At 38.2% G+C, this 17,347-nt stretch overlaps 1 protein-coding gene across 3 annotated transcripts in view; it reads left to right on the top strand.

Moving 5' to 3' along the window:
• Positions 1–13,688, top strand: part of NOL10 (nucleolar protein 10) — a 156,498-nt gene extending 142,810 nt beyond the window's left edge. For all 3 annotated transcript variants that reach the window (XM_077153179.1, XM_077153181.1, XM_077153180.1), the window contains one exon: positions 12,840–13,688. In XM_077153179.1, coding sequence (XP_077009294.1) covers positions 12,840–12,959 — 120 coding nt within the window. In that variant the 3' untranslated portion in view covers positions 12,960–13,688. The remainder of the gene's footprint in view (positions 1–12,839) is intronic.
• The last annotated feature ends 3,659 nt before the right edge of the window (positions 13,689–17,347 follow it).

Genomic DNA, 17,347 nt, shown 5'->3' with positions numbered 1-17,347 from the left:
AGTTTCACAAACTTTTTTATTACTTTTTAATTCACAGAAGTGTTTTGCATGTGTCTGAACTTGGAACTGCCTTTCCAGGCTTTTCCCCTTTTGAGGAAGCTTTTGTTCCCTTTTCTAGCATTTCACTTGCAACCTGGGTAAGCGTACCTCGTTTGACAGAAGCAGTCAGGAGTAGCACTAGTTCTGAAGGAAACAGGGCCTCAGCGACCCGAGAGCTAGCACTGTCCCTTTGAGTTGGTGATGAACCAGAAGTCTTGGTTTCTGGATCACTGTGCCACCTTGAGTGCAGCTTTATAAAGCTAAAGGGCTGACTGTAGAAGGTTATGGAAGAATTGTAAAGATTATGTGGACTTTAAAGACCAAGAATTGTGGGTTCTAATACATCCGTGACAGTGATCTCCAGCCTACCCAGGAGTCTGTAATTGCAGAACGGTACTTATTTTGTCACTAGTAGACCCTATTCTACATTGATTTAGGAGAGCCATTTCTTTAACCTATTGTAATGTAACAATGCCTGGCATACATTATAGGAAGAATAAGGTGCTAAAATTATTTGCTGTTAACTATCAACATTCATGGTCATCCTCCCAGTATAGATACCAAGTAAAAAAAGAATGACAAAGATTCCACTTCTGATTCTTTTTTTAAAATTGATATATAATCGTATATATGATAAAATTCACAAGTGTGCAGTTCACTGGTTTTCAGTTTCTTCACTAAGTTGCATAGCTATCAACACTAATTCCAGAACATTTTTATCACCCCCAAAAGAAAGCCCATATCCTTTAGCAGTCACCTCCATACTCCCTTTCCACCCCCAGCCTCTGACAACCACTCATCTAGTTTCTGTCTCTGTAGATTTGCCTATTCTGGACATTTCATGTAAATGAATCATGTTATATAGCCTTCTGTGTCTGTCTTTCATTCAGCATAATGTTCTGTAACCTATATTGGCACTTCATTCTTTTTGATGGTTGAATAATATTCAATTTTATTGCTATACCACATTTTATATATCCATCATCAGTTAGTGAACATTTGAGTTGTGCTTTTTGTTTGTTTTGTTTTGTTGGTTGTTATGAGTATTGCTGCTATGTACATTCGTGTATAAGTTTTTACATGGTCATATGTTTTCATTTCTCTTGGGTATATTTCCAGGGGTGAAATTGCTGTAATATAGTAACTCTTAACTTTCTGAGAAACTGCCAGACTGTTTTCCAAAGGAGCTGTACATTTTCCATGCCAGGGACCAGGATATGAGAGCTCCAGTTTTCCACATCTTGGCCAGCATTAGTTATTTTCTGTCTTTGATTACAGCCACCCTAGTGGGGATGAAATGGTATCTCGTTGTGGTTTTGATGAGCAGTTCCCTCATGACTGATAATATTGAGCATCTTTTATATGCTTATTGGCCATTTGTGTATGTTTTTAGAGAAATATGTATTAGATCCTTTGCCCATTACTGCTTGCTCTTCTAAGAGTTCACCCTAACTGCAGGCTTAGTTAATGTAGCAGGCTTGCTAAATGATGCATTTTTTAATTCTAAGAGCTAAGAAGCTTTCCAGTTAAATAATTCTGTTTGGAGCAAATTTGTACCCTTACATTTATTCAAATAAACCAAAACTGGATATGTGTTCATTCTGCCTATTCCTAGTTTCTTATAACCTCTCTGGGTATTTTAAAACATTTCTTGATTCCTTCTGAAATTAAAAAACCACCGTGTGTGAGACAGGAGCCAGCGCATCTGCGGGAAGGATTAGCATTCAGTGGCTTAACGACTACCTTGCTGATGAGAACCTCCTCTGCTTATTTGAACAAGGGAACTACTTTGGAATAGTATGAAAGTACAATTCTTCTCCTAGTTTTTTTTTTTTAATAGGAAGGTACTGAGTTGAATGAATATCAGTTTAATAGTTTGTGCCAAAATGAAAATAAGAAAGCTTTGATATCATATTTTTGCTAAAAGCAAACGAAGTACTAAGAAGTGCATAAAATGGCATTGTAGTAGTTTTTGGGAATGCATCCGTTGATGTCTGTTTATTTTATCTCTGAACAAAATTTTAACTAGTAGACCTCACTTTTATTTAAAAATACTTAGGGACTTGTGTATTTGTTTTTAGACATCTTTATACCATATGTATATATATATATATTCAGGTAAAATCCTGAGTTTTTATAGTATTAATTTTATTTGAAATTGAATAACGGCAAAACTCAGATTAGTTCCCAGATGTAAGTGGGAAATTTCCTTAATTCAGCCCCTCCTCACGTCTTTTGCAGGGTGCAGCTAATAAAATTACACTGGTTTGCATTCATCCTCCTCCCTTCTCTGTGGCAGGATCACTGTGTAGTGTGGTAAAAGGCCAGGGACAGTGTCATGAAGGAGAGGGAAAGGAGACATGGAAAGGAATTAATTGGTCTGTACATCATCATAAATCGTACCATGATGGTACTGATTTATGCCTTCCAGATGCAGCCTTTAATAGAGATGGTAAAGATAATCCTTTATCTGGATGGGGATTTATCTACAAAGCAATCATTCCTTCTTAGACTCCTTGCCTCCTCGATGAGCTCCTGCCTTTGTTGCAAAGGTGTGGCAGAGCTTCCCACACTGTTCCAGGAGATGTAAATAGAAACGCCTTGAAAATTGCCTTTGCCATCAAACAAATTTGGAAAACACTTTGGACTGAGATCCATATTAAAGACTCATAAAACACCCCGACTTAAAAGCTCTAACACACCCTGTTTATCCTCAATTAGCACATCATTTTCCAGAATTATTTGAATAAGAAGCAGTTTTTTTTCTGGTATTCTTACTAGCATGGAGAAACAAGAAAATGTTAAGTAATCGGTATTTGTTAATTTTACAAGGGTATTGATGATATCATTTGATCTGCTAGGGAGTGTGCCATTTCCTTAAAGGTTTTCTGAGTTTTCCATTGAATATGTATTGAAAACCTATTCTGTGCCAGGTGCTGGGAATACATAGAACAAGACAGACATGGTCCTTGCCACCATCATTCTCAGTCTATTGAGAGAGATACAGTGGGTAAAAATACAGTCATATAATTATATAATTATAATTCTGGTAAGTACTCCAGAGCAGGACAGAGGACTGTGAGAATGTTTGGCAGGAGTACCTAACCTGGACAAAAGAGTTTGGAAAAGATAACTGATAATTAGATTGGATCTTAAAGATGAGTTAAGAGCCCAGTGAAGGGAGCAGGGAGGCCTGCAGGCATAAAGTACCGTGGAGGCCAAGTTCTCGCTTGAGGAGGGAGGAAGCTTGCATGTTCCAGGATCTGAGAGGAACCCGTGAGCCAGTAAGCAAAGGGAAGAGTGTATCAAATATAACTAGAAAGGGAAGTAAGGGCTAAGATATATAGGGTCTTGTGGGTAGATTATGTAAAAATGTTGATCTTTAATCCTAAAGAGAATAGGAAGTTACTGAAATGTTTTAATAAACAGGGAACTGACATAACATTTTTTATTTAAAAAAAAAATCATTCTGGCTATTGTATGAGGTAGGAACTGAAGGGGATGAGAGAGGAGTTGAGGAGAACTTAGAAGGCAGCTCCTGTAGTGAGTGGTCTCTTTTAGGAATGATAAAAGCTGGGATTAGTCTCAGAGACAGAGCAAAGTGAGGGAATTTGAAGTGTGCTGTGGAAGAATATACATGGCAGAATCGGTAACAGTCAAAAAAAGAACTTAAGTATTTATTCAGGTGTTTCGGTTTGCTACAGCTGGTGGAATGCAGTATCCTAGAAGTGGGTTGGCCTTTTTAATGGAGTTTTACTAGATTACAGATTTAACGGTTCTAAGGCCATGAAAATGTCCAAATTAAGGCATCAAGAGGAAGATATTTTCTCTGAGGAAAGTCTGCTGGCATCCGGGGTTCTGCTGTCACAAAGGATACATGGCAATGTCTGCTGATCCTTTTCTTCTGGTTCTGGTTTCAGTGGCTCTCTCCTAATATCTCTGAGCATTTCTCTCTTAGCTCTCTGGGCTTTTATTGTCTTTTATCCTATACACAAGAACCTCCAGTAAAGGATTAATACCCACCTTGAATGGGCTGGGTTACATCAACATGGAAATAACGTAATCAAAAGGGTCTGCCCAATAATAGGTCTGCCCCCACAGGATTGGATTAAAAGAACATGGCCTTTTATGGGTATATAAACAGCTTCAGGACAATCAAGAATAGGGGAAATGTATGCTTTCTGGATATTAAGCATTGCTTTCTCATTCCCCAACTCTTTAATTTTAATATACTGAGTAATATCAACTGTAGGTGAATATAGAGACTTTTCTTCAAGAGTAAAATACATATGAATATTTTTAGGTGCATAGAAAACTATAGATCATGAGCTGTTTACATAGCTATCTATAAGGCAGCAATATTCAACTTTTTTTTAACTAAAAAATTAAGAAACCAAAAAAAAATCAACATATATAATCAGTAATTCACAATATCATCACTTAGTTGCGTATTTATCATTTCTTAGAACATTTGCATTAATTCAGAAAAAGAAATAAAAAGACAATAGAAAAAGAAATAAAACGAACACAGGAAAGGGGAAAAAAAAAGATTATACCTACCATATCCCTTAACCCTCGCTTTCATTGATCACTAGCATTTCAAACTAAATTTATTTTCGCATTTGTTCCCCCTATTATTTATTTTTATTACATATGTTCTACTCCCTTGTTGACAAGGTAGATAAAAGGAGCATCAGACACAAGGTTTTCACAATCACACACTAACACTGTGACAGCTGTATCATTATTCAATCATCCTCAAGAAACATGGCTACTGGAACACAGCTCTACATTTTCAGGCGGTTCCCTCCAGCTTCTCCATTACATCTTGAATAGCAAGATGATATCTACTTAATGCATAAGGATAACCTCCAGGATAACCTCTCAACTCTGTTTGGAATCTCTCAGCCAGTGACACTTGGTCTCATTTCACTCTTCCCCATTTTGGTCGAGAAGGTTTTCTCAATCCCTTGATGCTGAGTCTCAGCTCATTCTAGGATTTCTGTCCCATATTGCCAGGAAGGTCCACACCCCTGGGAGTCATGTCCCACGTAGAGAGGGGGAGGGTGGTGAGACTGCTCGTCGTGTTGGCTGTAGAGAGGCCACATCTGAGCAACAAAAGAGGCTCTCTTGGGGGTGACTCTTAGGCCTAAATTTTATGTAGACTTGACCTATCCTTTGTGGGGTTAAGTTTCATACGAACAAACCCCAAGACTGGAGGCTCAGACTATAGCTTTGGTTGTCCACACTGCTTGTGAGAATATCAAAAATTCAACTTGGGGAAGTTGAATTTCTCCCCATTCTCACCATTCCCCGAAGGGGGCTTGCAAATACTTTTCCAGTCACTGATCAAATCACTCTGGGATTCATCGGGGCATCACTCTGGACAAACCAACAAAATCTCATGTCCTACCTGAGATTCCAAGTACTTATGGTGTTCAATCAAACTATCTACATAAGTTATATTAGGAAATGCACTAGTCAAAATATAAATTTTGTAACAAATAAACATTTTTTGCTTTAGTCTCACACATAAGGTGACATTTTAAAATATTAATTGCCATCTATTTTCAGCACCCTGCAATAATGACATTCCTTTGTTCTTCCTCACGCAAAAACATTTTTAAAATTTGTACATTGTACATTTCACTATTATTATACACTCTAGGCATTCCTAGATTATACCATCTCAATCTTTAACATCAATCTTTCTTTCTGATTTCATTTATGTCCCCAGCCCTCCTCCCTCTATCATTCTCACATGCAGCTTCATTCAGTGTTTTAACATAATTGTATTACAGTTAGGTAGTATGGTGCTGTCCATTTCTGAGTTTTTGTATCCACTCCTGTTGCACAGTCTGTATCCCTTCAGCTCCAATTACCCAATATCTTACCCGATTTCTATCTCCTGATGGTCTCTGTTACCAACAAAATATTCCAAGTTTATTCACTAATGTCAGTTCATATCAGTGAGACCATACAGTATCTGTCCTTTGTTTTTGGCTAGTCTCACTCAGCATAATGTTCCCTAGGTCCATCCATGTTGTTACGTACTTCATAAGTTTATTCTGTCTTAAAGCTACATAATATTCCATTGTGTGTATATACCACAGTTTGTTTAGCCACTTGTCTGTTGATGGACATTTTGACTGTTTCCATCTCTTTGCATTTGTAAATAATGCTGCTATAAACATTGGTGTGCAAATGTCCTTTTGTGTCTTTGTCCTTATGTCCTCTGAGTAGATACCTAGCAATGGTATTGCTGGGTCATATGGCAATTCTATATTCAACTTTTTGAGGAACTGCCAAACTGCCTTCCACAGCAGTTGCACCATTTGACATTCTCACCAACAGTGAATAAGTGTTCCTCTTTCTCCACATCCTCTCCAGCACTTGTCATTTTCCGTTTTGTTGATAATGGCCGTTCTGGTGGGTATGAGATGATATCTCATTGTGGTTTTGATTTGCATTTCTCTGATGGCCAGGGACGTTGAGCATCTCTTCATGTGCCTTTTGGCCATTTGTATTTTCTCTTCTGAGAAGTGTCTGTTCAAGTCTTTTTCCCATTTTGTAATTGGATTGGCTGTCTTTTTGTTGTTGAGTTGAACAATCTCTTTATAAATTCTGGATACTAGACCTTTATCTGATATGTCATTTCCAAATATTGTCTCTTTACTTTCTTGATGAAGTTCTTTGATGCACAAAAGTGTTTAATTTTGAGGAGCTCCCATTTATTTATTTCTTTCTTCAGTGCTCTTGCTTTGACTGTAAGGTGTATAAAACCGCCTCCAGTTATAAGATTTATAAGATATTTCCCTACATCTTCCTCTAACTGTTTTATGGTCTTAGACCTAATGTTTAGATCTTTGATCCATTTTGAGTTAACTTTTGTATAGGGTGTGAGATATGGGTCCTCTTTTATTCTTTTGTATATGGATATCCAGTTTTCTAGGCACCATTTAATGAATAAACTGTTCTGTCCCAGGTGAGTTGGCTTGACTGCCTTATCAAAGATCAAATGTCCATAGATGAGAGGGTCTATATCTGAACACTCTATTCAATTCTATTGATCAATATATCTTTATGCCAATACCATGCTGTTTTGACCACTGTGGCTTCATAATATGCCTTAAAGTCAGGCAGCGTGAGACCTCCAGCTTTGTTTTTTTTCCTCAAGATACTTTTAGCAATTCGGGGCACCCTGCCCTTCCAGATAAATTTGCTTATTGGTTTTTCTATTTCTGAAAAGTAAGTTGTTGGGATTTTGATTGGTATTGCATTGAATCTGTAAATCAATTTAGGTAGAATTGACATATATTTAGTCCTCCAATCCATGAACATGGTATGCCCTTCCATCTATTTAGGTCTTCTATGACTTCTTTTAATAGTTTCTTGTAGTTTTCTTTGTATAAGTCTTTTGCCTCTTTAGTTAAATTTATTCCTAAGTATTTTATTTTTTTATAAAGTTACAATTGTAAATGGAATTCATTTCTTGATTTCCCCCCCAGCTTGTTCATTAGTAGTGTATAGAAACACTATAGATTTTTGAATGTTGATCTTGTAACCTGCCACTTTGCTTTACTTGTTTATTAGCTCTGGTAGTTTTGCTGTGGATTTTTCAGGGTTTTCGACATATAGTATCATATCATCTGCAAACAGTGATAGTTTTACTTCTTCATTTCCAGTTCTGATGCCTTGTATTTCTTTTTCTTGTCTAATTGCTCTGGCTAGAACTTCCAACACAATGTTGAATAACAGTGGTGATAGTGAACATCCTTGTCTTGTTCCTGATCTTAGGGGAAAAGTTTTCAGTTTCTCCCCATTGAGGATGATATTAGCTGTGGGTTTTTCATATATTCCCTTTTTCATTTTAAGGAAGTTCCCTTTTATTCCTATCCTTGAAGTGTTTTCAACAGGAAAGGATGTTGAATCTTGTCAAATGCCTTCTCTGCATCAATTGAGATGATCATGTGATTTTTCTGCTTTGATTTGTTGATATGGTGTATTACATTAATTGATTTTCTTATGTTGAACCATCCTTGCATACCTGGGATGAATCCTACTTGGTCATGATGTTTAATTCTTTTAATGTGTTGTTGGATATGATTTGCTAGAATTTTATTGAGGATTTTTGCATCTATATTCATTAGAGAGATTGGGCTATAGTCTTCTTTGTTTTGTAGTATCTTTGCCTGGTTTTGGTATGAGGGTGATGTTGGCTTCATAGAATGAATTAGGTAGCTTTCCCTCCATTTCAATTTTTTTGAAGAGTTTGAGCAGGATTGGTACTAATTCTTTCTGGAATGTTTGGTAGAATTCACATGTGAAACTGTCTGGTCTGGACTTTTCTTTTTGGGAAGCTTTTTAATGACTGATTCAATTTCTTTACTTGTGATTGGTTTTTGAGGTCATCTGTTTCTTCTCGAGTCAAAGTTAGTTGTTCATGCCTTTCTAGGAAGTTTTCCATTTCATCTACATTGTTGTATTTATTAGCATAAAGTTGTTCATAATATCCTGTTATTACCTTCTTTATTTCTGTCGGGCCAGTGGTTATGTCTCCTCTTCCATTTCTGATCTTATTTATTTACATCCTCTCTCTTCTTCTTTTTGTCAGTCTTGCTAAGGGCCCATCAATCTTATTGATTTTCTCATAGAACCAACTTCTGGTTTTATTGATTTTCTCAATTGTTTTCATGTTTTCAGTTTCATTTATTTCTGCTTAATCTTTGTTATTTCTTTCCTTTTGCTTTCTTTGGGGTTAGTTTGCTATTCTTTCTCCAGTTATTTCCAGGTAGACAGTTAATTCCTGAATTTTTGCCCTTTCTCCTTTTTTGATATAGGCATTTAGGGCAATAAATTTCCCTTTTAGCACTGCCTTTGCTGCATCCCATGAGTTTGGATATTTGTGTTTTCATTTTCATTTGCCTCGAGATATTTACTGATTTCTCTTGTAATTTCTTCCTTGACCCACTGGTTGTTTAAGAGTGTTGTTGAGCCTCCACGTATTTGTGAATTTTCTGGCACTCTGCCTATTATTGATTTCCAACTTCATTCCTTTATGATCTGAGAAAGTGTTTTGTATGATTTCAATCTTTTTAAATTTGTTAAGACTTGCTTTGTGACCCAGCATATGGTCTGTCTTTGAGAATGATCCATGAGCACTTGAGAAAAAGGTGTATCCTGCTGTTGTGGGGTGTAATGTCCTATAAATGTCTGTTAAGTCTAGCTCATTTATTGTAATATTCAAATTCTCTGTTTCTTTATTGATCCTCTGTCTAGATGTTCTGTCCATTGATGAGAATGGGGAATTGACATCTCCAACTATTATGGTAGATGTGTCTATTTCCCTTTTCAGTGTTTGCAGTGTTTGCCTTGTGTATTTTGGGGCATTCTGGTTCGGTGCATAAATATTTATGATTGTTATGTCTTCATGTTGAATTGTTCCTTTTATTTGTACATAGTATCCTTCTTTGTCTCTTTTAACTGTTTTACATTTGAAGTCTAATTTGTTGGATATTAGTATAGCTACTCCTGCTCTTTTCTGGTTGTTATTTGCATGAAATATCTTTTCCCAGCCTTTCACTTTCAACCTATGTTTATCTTTGGGTTTAAGATGTGTTTCCTGTAGACAACATATAGAAGGATCCTGTTTTGTAATCCATCCTGCCAGTCTGTGTCTTTTGATTGGGGAGTTCAATCCATTAACATTTAGTGTTATTACTGTACAGGTAGTACTTTCTTCTACCATTTTGCCTTTTGGATTTTATATGTCATATCTAATTTTCCGTCTTTCTACACTCTTCTCCACACCTCTCTCTTCTGTCTTTTCATATCTGTCTCTAGTGCTCCCTTTAGTATTTCTTGCAGAGCTGGTCTCTTGGTCACAAATTCTCTCAGTGATTTTTTGTCTGAAAATGTTTTAATTTCTCCCTCATTTTTAAAGGACAATTTTGCTGGGTATAGAATTCTTGGTTGGCAGTTTTTCTCTTTTAGTAGTTTAAATATATCATCCCACTGTCTTCTTGCCTCCATGGTTTCTGAGAAATCTACACATAGTCTTATTGGGTTTCCCTTGTATGTGATGGATTGTTTTTCTCTTGCTGCTTTCAAGATCCTCTTTCTCTTTGACCTCTGACATTCTGACTAGTAAGTGTCTTGGAGAACGTCTATTTGGATCTGTTCTCTTTAGGTACACTGCACTTCTTGGATCTGTAATTTTAGGTCTTTCATAAGAGTTGGGAAATTTTCAGTGATAATTTCTTCCATTAGTTTTTCTCCTCCTTTTCCCTTCTCTTCTCCTTCCGGGACACCCACAACACATATATTTATGCGCTTCATATTATCATTCAATTCCCTGAGTCCCTGCTCATATTTTACCATTTCTTTCCCTATAGTTTCTGTTTCTTTTCGGGTTTCAGATGTTCGTCCTCCAGTTCACTAATCCTAACCGCTGTCTCTCAAAATCTACCATTGTAGGTTTCCATTGTTTTTTCAGACTTTCCATCATTCCTTGCCTTCATATCCTCCCTCAATTCATTGATTTGGTTTTTGATGAGGTTTTCCATGTCTGTTCATATATTCTGAATTAATTGTTTTAGCTTTTGTATCTCATTTGAACTATTGGTTTGTTCCTTTGACTGGGCCATATCTTCAGTTTTCCTGGTGTGATTTGTTATTTTTTGCTGGCATCTAGACATTTAATTACCTTAATTAGTTTATTCTGGAGATTGCTTTCACTTCTCTTACCCAGGGTTTTCTTGCTAGATATATTTGTTGTCTATCTGTTCTTTGACCTTCAGTTCAGCTTTTTCTGGACCTCTAGCTAAGGTTTTGTTTAACAGAAGATAATTTTTCAGTTCTTGTTTTATTGTTTCTTTCCCTGCTTGTAAGGTGCATTTTCCCTCCCCACCCTTAGGAGGGTCTATGTAGGTATTATAGACTCCAGCCGGTTTACCCGGACTAAACTGGCCTCCTATTGGGGGAAGCAGTCATCTGCATCAGTTTTCCCTGAGGGTGAGACCCAGCAGGTTAAAAGACTTTTCTGTGAAGTCTCTGGGCTCTGTTTTTCTTATCCTGCCCAATATGTGGTACTTGTCTGCCTGCGGGCCCCACCAGCATAAGATGTTGCGGCACTTGAACTTTGGCAGACTCTCCCTGCTGGGGCGTGGTGGAGACAGAGGAGAGGTTGTAGGCTGGGTTTAATGGCTTCAAATTGCCAAGCCCTGGGGTCTGAATTCCCTGAGGGAGGGATTCCACCTGAGTTGGGCTTCACCCCTCCCCTGAGGAAGGCACAGGTAGGAGACAGCCCTGAAAGCAGTCTGTTTCTGCCTATGCTTGGGGCAGTTGCCGCCCAAGAAGTCCCACCTCTGAATCCAGAGGCAACCAAGCCTCTGTAGAAACACAGCCACAAAAACCCCCATTTCCTCCCCTTTCCTCTTTTTCCGTGAGCCCAATGAGCAACCTACCTCCGCCTTGACCAGGTTCACCTGAGCTGGGGGGCTATTTTTAGTAGTCAGAATTTGTTAATTAATGCCACGATTGGTGTTTGGTTGCGCTCAGCCCCTGCTAAATTCTCTTTCCTCTCCCCTCTGGGAAACAGCCTGTGGGGGAGGGGAGCCAGCTGCCGCGGCTTGGGGAACTCACGGTTCTGGGGAGGCTCACAGCTGGTCCAGCTCGTCCAGATTGGGGTACGCTGTGTGTTTGGTCACTGACGTGGCTCCGGGAGCTGTTCTGTACTGTTTCTGGTTATTTAGTAGTTGTTCTGGAGGACGAACTCAAATGCGCACATTGCTAAGCCACCATCTTGGCCACACCCCCTCCCCGATATTCAACTTTTTAAACTGAAGTTCCCCAAAATGCTTTCTCGTCTGCTTTCTGTGCAACTTCACTTGCCTTTCTTTTTTATTGTTGTTGTTGCTAGAATTTGTATTCTCAAAGCCATCATATATGTTTCTAAAATTGCTTAACTCTTACTTTGCCATGGCTTCTGTTGATACCCTTCTCTTTTAGGAATTTCTGCTGAAAGTAATAAAATGATTTGGCAGAGTGGGGAGAAAAGGGAGGACTCAGGGAGGAGATGGAGCTTTTCCCTAAGCAAATGAGATTGATAACAAGTGTCGATACCTCCAAAGTAGTCAGCCTGAGAGTCTACATGCTTACTCCAACTGGGAACTTTTAAATCATCTTCTAAGCCTTTATCAGTGTTTAATGGCAGCACATCTCTGGCCTTTGAGGGGAATTTGATTTTCGAGAAATAAGTCAGAAATTCTTTGGAACCAGGTCTGGTGAATGAATGCTTAATCAGTCTTGGATAATGCACTTCTAGTATATGTAAACATTTGTTTTTTAATTTGTTTTAAAGACAATATGAATAAACTAATGTTCTGGCTAATAAACAAACAAAAAGACAGTTTTAAAAGTTGTAGATTTTTTTGTAAGCAGTACTATCTTCTTAATGTGGCTCTTTTATAGGGAACCTTTACCTTTAAAAACATCCCAGTGGAATTTGTGTTGGTTGAAAAATCAGTCTCATACTTTGTAGTGCAAACTGATTCCATAGTGGGCCCTCTGCTTTAAATTTCTGCTTTTAAAGTGAAGATGAAAATCAGCCTTGTCCTGCTGTCCCTACCAGAGTGACGTGTGTCAGAGACTTGTTGGCCATCCCGCACACCCCTGGAAGCCATTTCTCCCAGCAGCAGGTGGTGGCTCGTGCCATGCTCCTACATTCCAATGCCTACATAAAAAAGGTGTATTGGGATTTTCATTCTCTTTTCCTCTCCTCATTGAATTTTCTCTTTTAGTCCGAGCAGCAGAAGAAGCAACAGGAGGCTGAGAAACTGCACCGGCAAGAGAGAAAGAAACTTCGTCGTCCAGCTGGTCACCTCAAGTCAAGGCACAAAAGAGGACGGCCATTTCATTGAATTTGGAAATGTCCCCACAGAACATTTGGGGTTAAACTGCTCTGATCCTTAAATGCTATTTGGAAGGGGCATATCACCTCCAAATTGATTATCATTAAGATATATTAAACACAGACAAAGGAGCATACATTTTTAAAATTCCATGTAAATTTTGATATATTTTGATAACTTGTTTCTGTTCCTTATATTGGACATTGAAACTGGGCCACATCAATAGTTATTTGCAAGGCCCCAAGCTGCTTTTTTGTAGGTTGTGACTCCCTACAAACATTGTCTCTTTTCCCCCTAACTTTAAGTAAATGAACCATGTTTTTAAAAGTATGCCATGAAATGAAAGTTTACCCCTGTGCTGACAAAGAAGATTTTTTGTATGTTACTGTCATTCACCAGTTAAACCACCCAGAAATGCCTTTCCTGTTTTACCCAGTATGTGTGTATTGATCATGTTTGGGTTTGTTTATAAGAGTGTGGTGATAGGTTTGTTGCTTGTTTTGTGTTAGTTTTTGGATTAAAAAAATATATATTTTGTATGAAGAGAGTAAAATTTAATGGGAATACTGTAATAACGTAAATAATCCAATGGATTGCTGGTTTATTCTTTTAACATCGTTCAAGATTAAGCATGTGTTTTTGCTGTTTCTTAAGTGTAAATAGAGATAAACCTGCTAGAATAAACATTAATAAAAATAAATACTTTTCATTTGAATAGCCTAAGAAAGACCCATGCCTTGAGTAAATTTGGAAATTAACTGGTTTCCTTAGTTTTTGAGATGATAATGTGATTTTGGAAATGCTCTTACACATTTTGTAAGTTTCTTTATATACAATTGTAGTAATAACTCTTTAGTCTGCAGACGATAAAATCTGACTTGAAATACTGTGAACAAAAAGGCAGAATGGATGTGTACAAGGCATGTGTTTGGCCTCAGAAGAACCTAGATCCAAGGATTCAAATTCAGTTAGATGTCTTTCTGCCTCTTTCTTTCCTTACTTCTTCCTGTTTCAGCATTGTCCTTATCTTTGTAGGTCTCCTAGTTTTTTCCTTTCATGTCATCGTTCTCTTCCCCCTCCAGGTTTTATTTCCCTCTACAGAATCTGCTTCTCCTATGCAGACTGACTTTTTCCACCGGGCAAGGAACAGCTTAGTCATATCCTTTTTCTGTGGTCTGCAGGTGGGGTCTGTTTCCAGAAAAAAGGTGTAGGTGGTGTATTGTGTGTGTGTTATGTGTGCATGGTAGTGGTATATGTGTGCATGTACAGACATGGTAACCAGAAGGAAATGCTTGTTACTCGGACAGCTGACCCAGTTTGTGCTGCAGCACCATAGAGTCCTCAAAGTATTTAAATCCCAGGTCACCAGCTGTATTCCTTTTGCAGTTTCTTATCCCCTAGACTCATCTTCATTGCCCACCTTTTCCCAAAAGAAGGTACTTTTGGCACTCAGCTTGCTTTCCTTCTCTCTTTGCTTCCTTGAGGGCCTGGGGAAATAGAAGAAGAAATTAAAGTGAGGTTAGGACTGGTGCTCGGCTCTCTGGAATTTTCCCTCAGGGGTTGAGTGATTATGCTCTTGACCTATATCCTGAGGAAAGTTCTTCCACACCTGTGTGTGGCTTTCCCAGCTCTCTCTTCTCCTTCTTTGAGGGCACCTCCTTGTTTTATGGGGAGCCAGATACCACAGTGTTAAATTCCATAAGTGTTGCTGAAGGTTGGCAAAGGGAGTTCATTTGAAACGTAAAAAGGACGCACTTAGAAAACTGGAAAGTCACATCATCATCAGGTCAAGGATGGACAGTAGTTATTCTAGGTACTTTGGAGGCTGCTAAAAAGGGGAAAGAGCTTGGGCTTTCAGGCCAGCCTGACCCGGGGTTGAATCTGAGCTCTTGCATACCAGTTCTGTATCCTTTTATTTATTTAACCTTGCTGGGTCTGGTTTCCTTCTATGAAATTAGCCTAATACTTGGTTTTTGTGAGGATTAAATGAGATAGTTATATTAGGGAAAGTCCTTAACCAGGCACACAAATACTTGACAAAGGTTATTTCTCTCTAGCCACCTTTCCCCTCACACCCTGTTTGTACACACAGCCTTCTGTAGTCAACATATTCCTTAATATGGAGATTTTTCAGGAGCAAAGATGTCCCTCAACTTTTGTTAGGAGAATTCTTTGAAAGGGTGGATAGAGGGACTGCATTGAGTCCATGACAAGCGTTTTAAAAATATTTGCTGAATAAATACGGGACTACTTCTCCCAGGCTCCACCATTCCCTCTTGTCCCCAAATTTTTCTAGCTATTGATCCTTTAACACAGATAGACCAACCTCTTCAGGGTTGAAACCCCTGATTTACCTGCTAATCTTTGAAGTGTCATGTTTCTTTGAAGTCTCCTGTTTAAAAATTGTATTCCAAGTTTTATGTTCTACTCCACAATCTTTCTGCATTTTGTATATTACTTACCAGCTCTAGGAAATGACAGTGTTTCTCCCATAATTCCGTACCGGGAAAGTGCACCCAGGAGTGTTCATGGGCCAGGAGGAGAAGTACAACATTAAACATGGCGGGTTTGGTTTTTGTATCAGGACCATTCTCAGGGCTACTGGGTTACTACTTTCTCCAGCTCCAGATTCCTTCATTCTCTGATATCCTAGACCAGATGCCTAAATATATATTTTTTCAACCATTAAAATTTTTGTTTACTGAACTTAGGGTAGTGGTTACTTTTGGAGAGAGGGGAAGATGACTGGGGGGTGTATAACTAAGACATCTAGGCTCCTAGTTCTATTCCTCAGTCTGGCAGTGGTTTCACTTATGTGATTGTGACCATTCGTGCTACTTCTTCACCTTGCACGCCTTTCTGTGTGTATGGTGTACTTCAACAAAAACATTTCATTGAAAGGAGTTGTTTATCAAGGTAACATGTACCCATGACAATTCTACTCCTATCTAACCCCTCGGAGATTACTTCCCACAGAATGCTTTTCAAATATTTTTCTGATCTGTAAACAACGATATGTACTTTTAGCTTGGTGATGCAAATGGGATCATATATATAGTGCCTTGACTTGATTTTTATAACTAATAATACATTGTAGACATTTCCCCTATCTACCCGTCTGTCTGTCTCCTTCCTTCCCTACCTCCCTGCTTCATTCTTTTGTATAAACCTTAGATCCATCCAAATGTTATGTGGGACATATTTATACTAAAAAAAAAAAATCATTTTTGTTAACCTGAAACTCAGATATAACTGGGGGACCTGCATTTTTATTTGCTTAACAGCAACCCTAGAAATAATTTAGGGACATGTTATAAAATCACCACTCTAGACGAGAGAATGAGATGTGGTGCACAGGTAGCGGTGCTGGTCTTGCATAGACACATTGGGAGATCATAACAAGAGAAAGCAAACTGAGATAGGCAGGTAGGCATGATGAGGGAAGCAGGTGGGTATTCTCTTTCAGTTCTTTAGTTTTCTCACTGAATTAAGAAACAAAACTAGGGACCACAGTCAGCACCCTCCCTCAGATAAAATTGAAAGTTTATCTAAAAGGCCTAAAAGTCACAAAATCTTTTAGGCAGGTAGATAGGGGAAATAAAGTTGAGCAGCCCAACTTCTTGGCTCTGCCCGATACGCCTTATACTGAACTTCCACTCCTACACATCTCACTCACTCTTGATTCTGAGCCTTAGTGCTGGTTGAATTCTTTTAATCACTAGAACTGCTGTTCCTTCTCCTTATCCCTCCACCCCCATGATCTTCCTTGGGGGAAATACCATTGTTTCATTAAAGTATCAAACTCATATTAAAGATGTGAGTTGAGAAGCCTGGTTTCTGCTTTTTTTCCCCATTTTATTGCCTCCCTAGGTTTCCAAAAATTTACCTCATTTACTTTCATATATTTTTTACTTTGTTTCACAGTAAGAAATGCGTTGACCATAGTGACTCAGAACATGTGTACCGGAAGTGTTACAAAACTGTACCTTACAGCATATAAAGCACTTTGGTATTTTTCTGTTCTATACTGTTCTCATTCTTAAAAAAAAAAGTCCACACCATTAAATTGATATCTGGGCTTGCTAGTGGGCCCAAGCCCAGAGTTGCAAATCCATGCCTATTGTGTTCTTGCATTCCAGGAACACGTTATCAAAACCCACTGAAATTTCTTCTTCAAACATGTAATTATGGCTGCTCCTTGTAATGGTGGTGATTTGTACGGAAATGTTTTTTGGAGACTTCCATGTGAATTTTTTTGACTGAACACACACACAGGGTGAGATTTTTAAACTTTTTTTTCAAAGTTGTATCCTCAGCATGCATTAAATGCACAATAGATTTCATAAACAGTTGTGGTTTTATTAAAAAATTTAATAGATTTTGTGACTTTTAGGCCT

The sequence above is a fragment of the Tamandua tetradactyla genome, chromosome 3 (assembly GCF_023851605.1).
Source record: "Tamandua tetradactyla isolate mTamTet1 chromosome 3, mTamTet1.pri, whole genome shotgun sequence".
In the NCBI taxonomy this organism is placed as follows: Eukaryota; Metazoa; Chordata; class Mammalia; order Pilosa; family Myrmecophagidae; genus Tamandua; species Tamandua tetradactyla.
Note: the sequence above shows the minus strand (reverse complement) of the source record. Positions and strands in the feature narration are given on the sequence as shown.